Source organism: Glandiceps talaboti, chromosome 1 (assembly GCF_964340395.1).
Source record: "Glandiceps talaboti chromosome 1, keGlaTala1.1, whole genome shotgun sequence".
NCBI classification, from domain to species: domain Eukaryota; kingdom Metazoa; phylum Hemichordata; class Enteropneusta; family Spengelidae; genus Glandiceps; species Glandiceps talaboti.
The window spans coordinates 27,908,376-27,921,488 of NC_135549.1; the positions used below are offsets into that span (position 1 = coordinate 27,908,376).

Genomic DNA, 13,113 nt, shown 5'->3' on the forward strand with positions numbered 1-13,113 from the left:
AGCAATAGACTAACGGTGAAAAGAGAACAACTCCACACTCAGAGACATTCAACAATGGTGGCACGTACGTATACGTAACAAATACGTAAAATATACAGTGTGCAAAACAAGTCTGGAAGCTGGAACAAAAGACTTAAGTGTACGCTTAGTCTACGGAACTGTAGATTTCGGCAGACTTAATGTCTAGTATACTGTTCGTATACTTCAGTACACGAAGCGCATACGTGAGATCTGCAGATACAGTAAATTTACGTAGATTCATGTCTATTCAACTTTTTGCCCAGTGATATATATAGATATCAATTATGCAAATCAGTATTAATTGCTGAATTGTGAAACAAATAATATCCAAATCTGGAGGTCCTGGATATATACTTTTGCTGAGTACTAAGTTATTCATTTATAACATTGATATTTTAAGGTCATATTTCTTTCTCAAAACGGGCAACATGACATCTCATAAGGTCAGGTAGTAAGCAGATCTTTATTACTCAACTGTACTTTCAGAGGGTAAAGCAAATTACAACAACAGTAGCAGCAACAGCAGCAGCAGCAACAACAACAACAACAACAACAACAACAACAACAACAACAACTGTATTGTTAAAAAGAATAATTAACAATGCTTATAAAAATTACGTTAAAATGTACATAATGAAATTACAAGCAACGTTTTTAAAAACAAAACAAAACAAAACCAATGTGCTCTTTCGTAATCTTGACAAAAGAAAATTGTCAATCTATCTGATTTAACACACATTGCTTAAATAGAATTCCCTTTCAACATAACGAAATACAGTGACGTCATCTACTGACCCAATGTTGAATCTTTTATAAAATCTTAAATCACATGTAAATAATAATAATAATAATAATCACTCCTTTCCACATTTTGTCTTCATTTCATCTGGGGAAAAAGAGAATAAACAGTTTACATTAGCTTGTGGAGTGGTTTCTATCTCTTTTGCAATGATTAGAAGTATATTTTGATGCTGTGTCCTGTTATTGGTGATACCAGCAGACACTGTGTGGTATTTCTAAAGTACAATTTAACTTAGGTGTAAAGCTTTTGTCTTTGACAAACAAGGTCCTATCAAAATGGACATCAAGAAAGCGTATAGATTACTTTAATGAAAATTGTTACTAACAGAAGAGGAATGCCATAATTATCACTTTCCATAATCATGTCAACCGAAAGTAAATTTGTTCGACAATTGATGGTGATGTCTCACATACAAGTGACATGGCATGTTTTATCCTGTAGTTCTGGTGTCATGCTATCATCAAAGTCACATAATATGTTCTCTGGCATACGTAATTTGCTACATATAAAACAAATACTGTACCGGTACAACTTTAATACCCCCCCACCCACCCACCCACCCACCCATTGTATACCGTAGCACGGGACTGGTGATTTCCTATTTATCGACACAGTGTATGTGTGTTATGACATGACAGTGGTGTGTGGTTGAAGAAATTGACCCTAGCTCACAGTATATGTAAAAACGATGCCATGTTTTTTAAATCTATAATTTGAATCAAGACGTGTTTTTAGGTTTTTTTTAATGAATGTTGACTACAAAGAACACTTGTATTTTGAAAGGATAGATCCTAGATCACAATTTATATAAAACCACTCGGACTATACGCGCTTTTTACCTTCCGTAAGGGAGGTTTTGTATTAGTGTTGAAAAGTCTGTGTCTGTGTGTGTGTCTGTGTGTGTGTGTCTGTGTGTCTGTATCACCATTTTCTATGAAACGACTGGCTCAATTCAAGCAAAATTTTGTAGACGTGTTTCGTAGGGTAATGGCAATAACTGTTTAGGTTTTAGTAAATATCCCATGAATATTAATGAGCAATTTATGTAATTAATGGTTTTCGGTAATTAGGGTATATCTCAAGAATGCATGCTTTAAATTCAAATTCAAAGCGCATTAGTCCTGAAAATATTATTGATTTAGCTTTTAGTTTTTATTATTTATTGGCATATTTCAGTAATTATACACGGTGGCCACACTAAAGAAAGTTGTTGTTTCTGTCAGGAAACGTTGCCTAAAGTGGTGTGACGACACAAATTGTTTTGTTAATTGTTCATGATTAGTTCTGCAGTTATCTTCGCTGAAGTAGCAATTAATGTAGGAAGAGTTCTTTTGTGTTTCCCCTCGGATCTGCACTATGCATTGCCTGGAGAAACACGAGAAAAAAGATGATAAAAAAAGAAGATTATTTGCATATGTATGTAGGGGATCACGAAAACCGAGTGAAGTTGAGAATGGCAAGCTTTCCTGTGCTGAGAATAGGAGGTGGCCATTTGAACAACATTTCTGACAACTAACTTTCATTGGGACTTGACGAATCACAGATATAGAGCTAAATTTCTTGCATAAATCATGAAATTGCAAGACTATACCCTTACGGAAGGCATTCAGTTTAAATCTGGTTTTGTTTTGGTCCACGAGAAGTTTTCATTTATTGATTACAGAGAAAATTTTAACACCAAGGGTGCACCACTATACTCGCCTGTGAGTTCCCGTATCATCGACTGAAGTTGATTCCAGAATGCACATTCCTTGGCTTTTAAGGCTCTTTTAGTTGGCATGGATGGAGATAGTTCCTTGTACTGCAGCTCAGGAACACTGAATTTGGGCCAATTGATCTCTGTCATGTAACCATCTTCGTTCATGTTAGGGTCACTTTCAAAATAGATGAAGAGATTATTTTATAATTCTCGATTATATACATGTACATAATATATAATAATACATGGACTATCAACAGAAAATAGTACATTTTTAAATTTCTAAGCAAATTCACTTGAAATGGAAACGTACACAACATGTCTATACTGCATTCAAAATGGTAAAATCAAACAGTAACATTTAGAAAATTGATAGTCTGATTAAAATGCACGAGGATTTATTACTATATGTTATTACAAGGAAACTATTGTACGTTTCATATAAAACATTTATGTATGCTCACCCAGTCTTAGCAAAATTAGTTAAATATTTCATTATCTGCAATGACATTAGACTTTCTTCATCCGTCATATCAAATTGCAATACACTATCTGGATGAAGTTGGGAGTGAAAGTGATAGCCGAATACATATGGAATGTCTTCCCCATGTGCTGCTTTCAGCCACGTTGTTTTCCAGATGGATGATGATGGATAGTGAGTAAAATGATAAAGGTAGGCATCAACACCAGCATTGAACAGATCACGTGTACACTTGTCAATCGGACAAACATGAAACGAGTCACCTCCCATCTGACTTAGGGCATCTAAATAACTATAATCGGCAGAATCGGCTTTCTCCCAATCTGTGTAGAGATATTTCGCCATGTCCTTAATAGCTGGGTACTTGTGGTTTGGTGGGAAAACGTACATGGGCGCCATAGCATCAAATGTTGCTTTGTCAACAAATGGCGCGGTACCATTTGCCTCGGGGAAAAACATCAGATTCAAGAACATGCCTTCGTCAGCCATTGATCCAACAATGCAATCAATTTTATTGAAAGAACCATTAGACAGCTTTCGGAAAGGATCTTTCGGTGTGAAGTGTTCGTCTACGATTGGACTAAACGGTTCCAACACGTCGGTTCCAGCTTTAACACTTTCCTGCAATCAGAATACCCAGTTTTAACGTCGGTTAATAGATGACTATTAGATGACTAATCTAATTAGTGAATAAATGATACCTATATGTACTATCATATTTATGATTTCGCAATTGTATTCCATACATTGTCAGCAAGATTCTAGAAGCATGTAGGTATATACCTGGAGATGAGACACAATATTACGACATGGAAAACAATAGGTCTGACAGTCATGTTGTTCCTTGACACTATTGGCGTAGGCAACATTCTCTCCCAAACTCTTCGCTAAAGTTGAGTTGGTACCTGCTGCAGATCTTTGTTACATGTTAATAAAGTAGAGGTGAAATGCAATGGTTAACATGATTCGGGCATTGTTTCATCTTATTGATATCTGGTGGAGCCTGGAGTCCACACTGTTGACGGTTGGGAGACAAGCTTCGGTAGTCCGATTTACTCGAGAAAAGTTTTAATTTATCAAGGAATATGTTTTATCATCATCGTGACATGGTATATATTGAGTATCTTATTTGAAGGCAAACATCTTCTTCATATTTGACATTTTATACTCTTTTACGATATCACGAATGAAAGAATTACCCCAAATATGTTGTCAGTCCAATAATCCTAAATCAATTTCAAATTAATTAATTTCACTCAACGAATTCCCTGAAAGTAGACACTTCGATCATTTCTATCGTTGACGTTTGCTAAATTTATTAATTTAGCAATACCTATTTACCGATTTCAGCAGGTCATCAGGAGGCAGAAATTTGAAATACAAGTGTTTCTCTCTCTCTCTCTCTCTCTCTCTCTCTCTCTCTCTCTCTCTCTCTCTCTCTCTCTCTCTCTCTCTCTCTCTCTCTCTCTCTCTCTCTCTCTCTCTCTCTCTCTCTCTCTCTCTCGGTTATGATGGAAGGGAATACATTTTTGTTGCAGAGCGTACAAAAAGGTGACGACCTCAGCTGAGGCATTGTCCCGGATTTGAGTGTGGTCGTTTTAGGACTTTGTCATTGTTTTATAAAATCATGCTTTTCGTTTTTTTCCTGCGATGGAACCTAATGTGATACAAAGTTGAGGTTTAATTGTATTTGAAGTATATTTTAGTTCAGCGAATGGGCTATAATGTCGAATGGATGCTTCAACGAACGGCATAACATTTTACGAAATACACTGTTGCTGTAGAAGTGTAAACATATGACAGCATATTCATTCCAAAACATACCATCACTGAAGCTTGCACGAAGCCTTCAACTGGAACTTTACGAAGACACTGAACCAGATCTTCAGAATTATCCTGCTCACATCCAAGCTCCTTGCCCAATGTATAAGCAGCCTTAACTGAGGTTTCTATATCATCCATAAGGCCATATGCTGGTGAGATGACGCCACTCTGAAATGTAGTGGATAAATATGGCAGGCCATGTGTTGCAATATTCAGTAAAACACATCTTTAGGCATACAATCACATTTGTTTTCGTAAAATTCATGTTTTCATTGGTTCATATAAACATTTATATTCCTCAAATCGTTATTTTCATGCTAAAAATCAATGTTTGTATTCGTAAATATCATGTTACTATTCGTCAATGTCTATTCATGTGCTAACATGTATTTGTATATTCGTAAAAAATATATTGGTATTCGTTAAACTTACATTTGTATTCGTCAATTTTAATATTGTTATTGATGAATAATGTTTTAGTATTTGTAAATAACATTTGCATCCATCAACTAATATTCGTATTGGGCAAATATTATACTTGTTTGCTATAACATTATGTCCACATGCTACAATCCTATTTCTGTTGTACACAAGAACGTCATCCGCATGGGGTACGCATATATATATATATATATATATATATATATATATATATATATATATATATATATATATATATATATATATATATATATATATATATGTATATATATATATATATATATACATTGTATATATATATATATATATATATATATATATATATATATATATATATATATATATATATATATTTGTGTGCGTCAAATTTCAATTTGTATTTGTAAACTTTGTGTTTCCTGATGACCAAATACATTAGATCTACCTGTAGAATAGCCCTGTGAAATAGTCCAGATGACAAAGGGGACAAAATATGCAAATGACAGCTTAATGATCCAGCACTCTCTCCAAAGATGGTCACTCTGTCCGCATCACCTCCAAAAGCTGATGTATGAACAGAACGAGAATTAATTACTCGCTATTAAAACACAAATTATCCATGGCTGAATGTAACGCTTAAGACTCGTTAATTCAGTTTTTGAGCGAGGTATCTAGCAGTTGGGTACTCTCATAGTAACAAAACCATGACAGGTTTGAGGTTGGGCCATATCAGGTATGGCCATAGGAATACCTCAATTTCTGGAATCTCTTTCAACCATTCAATTGCCAGTTTAACAACATGCATGCGCATAGGTTAATACACTTCGCCTGCAATGCTATTGACACTGTACGTATTTACTATGAAGACCTAGACAAATAAGATTGATTGAGATCATTTAAGGAAAGCAGATATTGACAAAAACAAAAATATACCAATTTGATACAAAAATTAAAAACAGGAGGTCCGTCACAAACCTTTGATGTTCTTCTCAATCCATTTCAATCCTTCAACCTGATCAAGCATACCATAGTTACCACCTGCTGCCGAGTCACCTGATTGTATGCAAATTAAAGACATTGAATTCTGGGAGTTCAAGGGATTTAATGTATACAAATAAAAGATCAAAACGAGTTGAACTAAAATAATCCCTGTACATAAACATTTGTGACTTAAAGTCAGTCCTATACCCACCTGTAGTTAAAAATCCCAGTGAACCAAGTCGGTAGTTGATAGATACCACAATGACGTCATTGATAGCAGCCAATGGGGTTGCATCGTATGCTATTGGCGAGCTTGACCCCATGCTGAAGCCACCGCCATGTATCCACACCATAACTGCATACTTCTTCAGCTGTAGATAATCAGTTAATTATATATTTAATTATTTTAGCCGGTCCTTGACAAATTCGTGGACATTAAGTCGATAAACGTATACTAGGCAATAATACGATAAATCTGAGTAGATAGGACATTTGTGTATACCAATATTTAGGGAGTCTTCAATTATTACAAGTCAGGAGGGCCGAGGAGTTGGAGATGGGTCAGATTTAAAAAATCAAGTCTCGGGGGAGGGCCGCACTTAACACCATATCAGGGAAGAGTGTCTAATTGTACTATGACAAATTTTATGTACTGTAACTGTTTCTAACTTTACATCGTTTTGTGATTTTTGGCATACCGGTATTGCCACAGACGCCATATCCCACTGTGGAGTGAGTACACAGGGTTTTGGGGGTTCTGGTCTTCATCGCTGCCAATTAGATCCAAGCACTTGGGTGCCTTCGCACAAATTGACCAACCACTGAGTCTCAGAATCGGGACCCTTTTAAAATTCAACGCCATTTTAACCCGTTAAAGATATTTGGATGTGGGGGGGGGGGGTTCATTTTTCTGACAAAGGAAATTAAGGGACGGCCTTTTTTTAAGAAAATGGAATCGGGGAAGGAATTTATTTTACACGACAGACTATTTTATTTTCCCTGCCCCCACCCCACCCCACCCCATTGTAATTACTCAAGTCTCCCTTAGTATATTTCCTTAACATTTCTTTGTGACACTTACTCACCTCACTTTGAGGCACGAACACATTCAAAAATAGACAGTCTTCACTGGTCAAGTCTTCTGATATTAGAAAAAAAGGAGACTTACTTTGCACACAGGCACCTCTGGTGTATTTTGCATCGTAAATTCCACGCCATGGTGATTTAGGAACAGGTGGTCGAAACCTTAAGTCCCCTATCGGGGGTTCAGCGTACGGTATCCCTTTGTAGACATGCACGGTGTGTTGGGTGTCCTCGTGTGTGAACTGTACAGTTGAACCAACTAGTTTACCAGTGCTGATGTCGACAGTTGGATCTTCCGCATTGTTAGGTATTATTGCTAACAATACTAGGTATGCAGCACGAAGTCGAATACTCCAACACATGTTTTTGATGCTGGTATGCGATGGCATGACCCTCTTGGCAGGTCAAGGTGATGTAAGGGATCGGTCATTTCTAACTGGGTAGAGAGCGGATTTTGTGTGCTGGAGTCCAACATGACAAATTCCTCCGATAACTAAGACCAAACAGACCTCAAGTTAAAGACCATGCTTAGCAAAAACGCAACCCATCACCCTATACACATGTCGACGTTTATTTGTGTATATATAAAGGCATGTGTGGTCGTAATTGCTATGATGTTATTTTATAATACCATTCGAAAGTAATTGAATATGTAGTTTGTTATTTAAGAACTTGTGGTAAAATCATTTGCTCTGTACATGGCAATCTGAAATATATGAAACATGTATATCATTTAAATTTCTCCGGGTATCCTAGCCACTAGATAAAAGCAATGGGTGATTCATTATATTTATAGAACTGTCTACACAAAATTAGGAAAATGTTGATTTAAAGGGACAAAATATAAGTTACAATAATGCTACTGATGTGTTTGTAGTGCAGTATGAAATATAATAATACAGTACCTAATATACATGTCGCCAATACTATCTAGCTGGCTTCCTCAATTACATTCAGAACAAGTTTTCATTTTGAGGAGGACAAATTGATAAAAGTAAACACAAATTAACAGTTCAGTTGAAATTGCTGTGTTCATAGATATCTGTCCAGTAATTACAGCAAATGAAAAGTGATACTCAATTACGTGTTCAGGTAATGTGCCACAGAATGAAAGGTCCTTGTTTACTTTGCTTTAATGCATAACTTGCCATGCATGGACACTATATACCCTATCAAGAAGACAGTACCCCCCCCTCCCGCCAGATACAATTGATCTACCCTTAAAGGTCAAACGTGATTGTACATCACGTCGCCGACGAAATGAGGTCACAGTCTAATAATTGGATAAAGTGTGGTGACCGGGGCGAAAAGAAACAAGATGGCGCATAAAATATCCTCAGGTACCCCTGTTTGACGGGTTTTTTTTACATCCACTTTCAACAACCACGTGAGTAAAATATTACAGAGCTGAAATTTTAAAGATAGTGTCTATTTTTCAATATAGGCAGTACATTAATCCAAATACAGACAAAAAAAGGGTGACCCTAAAACGAATGACGGAAAACGAATGACAGCAGATCCAGTATGTAAACAGTGGAATGATACCCTTTTCTACATTCAGTTAGTTGAATGACACCCTCTGCACTGTAAAACCAGTGGAATGACAGCCGCCACTCTATAAAATAAGTGGAATGACAGCATTTTCAATGCTTTGGAACTGGAATGACAGCATTTCCAGTATGTAAACAGTGGAATGACACCCTTTTCTACATTCAGTTAGTTGAATAACACCCTCTCCACTGTAAAACCAGTGGAATGACAGCGGCCACTCTATAAGATAAGTGGAATGACAGCATTTTCAATGCTTTGGAACTGGAATGACAGCATTTCCGGTATGTAAACAGTGGAATGACACCCTTTCTACATTCAGTTAGTTGAAGGACACCCTCTGCACTGTAAAACCAGTGGAATGGCAGCAGCCACTCTATAAATTAAGTGGAATGACAGCATTTCCAATGCTTGGGAACTGGAATGACAGCATTTCCAGTATGTAAACAGTGGAATGACACCTCTTTCTACATTCAGTTAGTTGAATGACACCCTCTGCACTGTAAAACCAGTGGAATGACAGCAGCCACTCTATAAGATAAGTGGAATGACAGCATTTTCAATGCTTTGGAACTGGAATGACAGCATTTCCAGTATGTAAACAGTGGAATGACACCCCTTTCTACATTCAGTTAGTTGAATGACACCCTCTGCATTGAAAATGCTGTCATTCCACTTATCTTATAGAGTGGCGGCTGTCATTCCACTGGTTTTACAGTGCAGAGGGTGTCATTCAACTAACTGAATGTAGAAAAGGGTGTCATTCCACTGTTTACATACTGGAAATGCTGTCATTCTATTTCCAAAGCATTGAAAATGCTGTCATTCCACTTAATTTATAGAGTGGCGGCTGTCATTCCACTGGTTTTACAGTGCAGAGGGTGTCATTCAACTAACTGAATGTAGAAAAGGGTGTCATTCCATTGTTTACATACTGGAAATGCTGTCATTCGTTTTCCGTCATTTGGGTTGTCATTCGTTTTAGAGTCACCCGACATAAAAGCTTATTATACCCGGGAATGTGTAAAGTATACAGATCCTGGTGATTATTTTGGGTTAAAGTGCGCAATGGAACTCGTCAGTTTTAATGATTGATTTTGAACCTTTAGGATACAAACTGAAATAGAAGTTGAATTTGGTACGTGTTCACTCAGAATCAATGTTCCAATACTATGTGTCAGAACGGAAAGAATTATAGTATTGAAGGCCATTGTGTCGGGGGACTGTTCGCCAGAAGTTGTCTCGAGTAATGGCTTGTGATGCGCTTTGTACGTTCAAATTGAATATATGTGTCATTTTACAGCACCACCACCACCACCACCACCACCACCACCACCACCACCACCAGCAGCAGCAGCAGCAGCAGCAGCAGCAACAACAACAACAACAGCAGCAGCAACAATAACTTTAATTTGATCCAATCCCATTCAGGCCGTAGTTAGTATTAGGGTTTTGGCTATATGGCCAGTCAGGGAGTGTGTTTAGTGAGATTTGGTTTGGAGTCTACACTCTCCAGCTCTTAAAATAGACAGGTCTCAGAATGATTGACACTTTGTGTGTAGTTTTCTCTCCACGTAAATTTAGCAGTTTAATTAAGTAAACACACCCAGGTATTCATGTATTGCTTGTATTTCTCCATTGTCTTTGCTACTATACTTGTCATGTCGAAGTATAAGAAGTTCAATTAGGTGATAATCGCCTCCTGTATTACTGAACTGAGGTTTGGGAGATAGTTTATTTCGAACATTTCCATAGTGCTTTGCGGGGGGGGGGGGACGTTTGTTGTCGGTAACATGACTTCAGAAAATAGGGTAGGTAGGTCAGTAGTATATTTTATTTTACCCAAAGACAGGATACTCGTTGGTCACAATACTTCCGTATCAGTTGATGAGGTTTAAAAGAAGTAAATAAAGACAATTGATTCATAAAGTAGACAAACACAACTTGCTGACTGTGCTTTTACAGGCTGAAATGACAGCGATTCTTTCAGGGGTGTTACTTTAAAGATGCTTTGGCAAGAAAATCTATTTAGGAATAGAAGTAAATTGTCACAATTTTTACCTCTTCGCATGTAAAAAGTTTTATGGTCGGCGGCTTAAACTAGGGTTGGTCGGGTATCGGAAACACACAATGTTTCTTTCATTTGGCCTTGGCATTTTTACACATGACTCTAAAAGACATTTAACAGTATATTTGCTCTTTGTTATACCTCCGCAATTCAATGGATAGCGTTCAATCTTTGCATCATCTGTAAGCGACAAGGATGAAATCTTCTGTCCTGCCCAGTCCTCATTTACATACCTGTATTGACTGGACATAAGTATGGTTCGAGAGTTGTCCGAAGTTTGACCATTCAGAAACATACGGATGTGATGACTCAATACTACTCTGTATGCTGACTAGCTTTGTAAACTTATGTATAGTTAAAATGAAGGAATTTAGTTTAAAATATAGACCAAAATATCATGTTATTCACATGTCAACAATCTATTTCGCCATTGTGTATGTCATCATAGCTTATATGATTTCATGTTTGTGTGTGAAAGTCACACATGCCATGACTGTTGATGATGCTACGTGCACCCTTACTTTAGGGTTATGATAGACTGGGTGAAACAATGCGGTATGAAAGTGTCACACAAAACAAATGTTTCGTTTTTGTAAATTAACAGTTATTATTATCCAACAGCAAAGCGAAGATACTATCACTGTAAGCACTTGATCGACAGGTGGCCATCTACAGGAAGACCTAATCAACTTCAAAAATGATACAAGGGGGGGGGGGGGGGGCTTCCAGATGATTTGTTTCATGTCCAAACATTCGAAATTCCCTACATTTATTTAGGTGCATTATTCGGTAGAGGCAAACTGAACGATACTCTTGGTAAATTTAATCAAACCCTGAATGAGTTCCAACCCCGACCGAAGTGGTAAGAGGCAGGTAGTTTAACCACTCGGCCACCGACAAATCGGGTGGGTAACACTCCAGAGCTTGAAACACCACAAGCACCGTAACAATAGGATACCATCTAGTATCACCTTTTCAGATGCTTAAACATGAAGGGCCAACACCATAACAACAGTACCAAACTTCAATATTTCAATTGCCACATTTATAATTTTTTCATCAAAAGAACATTGACTAGCATTGATTCATTACAAATTGGACCTCAAATCATTCTTATAGACTGATCCATTAGGGAACCAAAACAACAAAACGGCAAGTATCTGGTTATGGCGGGTCGAGCGATTCTCAATTTGTTAGAAAACAACATGGCAGTAAAATATAATTAGGGAGCCTTCAGTAATAAAAGGGGGACTTGGGGAATCAGGGGGTGGGTCACTTTTTACAAATCAGTTCTCGGAGAGGGCCAGATTTTTAAAAATGGGATTAGGGGAAGGTTTCATTTTAATTTAAGTCATGGTATTGTCTAACTTTGCCTTTTATTGGATGTTGCCACATTGTTTAGGGTTATGGCGAGAGTTAGTGTTAGGTACCTTAATAGCAGACCAGTATAAATTAAATCGCTGCTGACAACCATGCATCGAATAAATTATAAGTTGTAATGTGAAGAGGGGAGTGAGTTTACAGTATAACGGGAACAGTTGGGTAAGATAGTAGGTATAATTGTTCATCTTGCTCCCTACCATGTTGCGAGTATATTCTTCTAGTCTTTGATAGTTCGAATTCTGATCCAGACACGTGATGGTGTAGTAATGCTAGTGCTTTCACACAATTCACTCTGGTGGTGGTAGTAGTGGGAAATAAATAATAACTTTAAACTGTAACGTGGTGGCAACGGTGGGATTAAGACCTGACCATTGATTCTGGCATTCGTGTCCATTTCCATATTACTTAAACCTCGCATTCTAAACATTGAAATATTTAACAGGAAAGGGTCATGTTTTAGAGAAAGGAAATTGAGGGAGGGCCACTTTTTAGCACGGCGTAATCGGGGGAGGCTCACATTTTACACAGCAGCCCAGGCCTGAATTCCACCCGGCCTTCCCCGATGTAATTACTGAAGAATCCCTTACTTTAGAACGGTCAATTAGAAATGCGATGATTCACTCCATCTAATGTGTTGGCTTGGATTGCTTGTTACAGTTGCAATAGCTATCATATCATTTGTTTATATTCGTGATTTAAAGCTAGGATTTAAGCACAACGTTCAGTTTCTTGACTAGTTTTTGACTGATCTAAAGAAAATGAGAGATAAGGCGTGTATCACGGAAGGGAAGGGCTTACGTGTG

General features: G+C 37.4%; 1 protein-coding gene across 1 annotated transcript; it reads right to left on the bottom strand.

Moving 5' to 3' along the window:
• Positions 1 to 774: 774 nt before the first annotated feature.
• On the bottom strand, positions 775 to 7,673 carry LOC144435244 (pyrethroid hydrolase Ces2a-like). The gene is made up of 8 exons (XM_078123834.1): positions 7,314 to 7,673; positions 6,440 to 6,599; positions 6,223 to 6,300; positions 5,693 to 5,811; positions 4,828 to 4,995; positions 2,987 to 3,624; positions 2,525 to 2,697; positions 775 to 907 (listed from the first exon to the last, which is right to left on the bottom strand). The coding sequence occupies exons 1-8, from the start codon at positions 7,671 to 7,673 to the stop codon at positions 876 to 878; spliced, it is 1,728 nt and encodes a 575-aa protein (XP_077979960.1). The 3' UTR covers positions 775 to 875.
• Positions 7,674 to 13,113: the final 5,440 nt, after the last annotated feature.

Bases quoted from the DNA above. Each gene is read 5' to 3' on its own strand.
- LOC144435244 (XM_078123834.1), bottom strand. From the start codon at position 7,673: ATGTGTTGGAGTATTCGACTTCGTGCTGCATACCTAGTATTGTTAGCA. The intron at 6,301-6,439 runs GTGGGTATAGGA...GCATACAATCAG, and splicing joins ACTGGGATTTTTAACTACAG to GTGACTCGGCAGCAGGTGGT. The intron at 908-2,524 runs GCGAGTATAGTG...CTTTTTCCCCAG, and splicing joins GATGATACGGGAACTCACAG to ATGAAATGAAGACAAAATGT.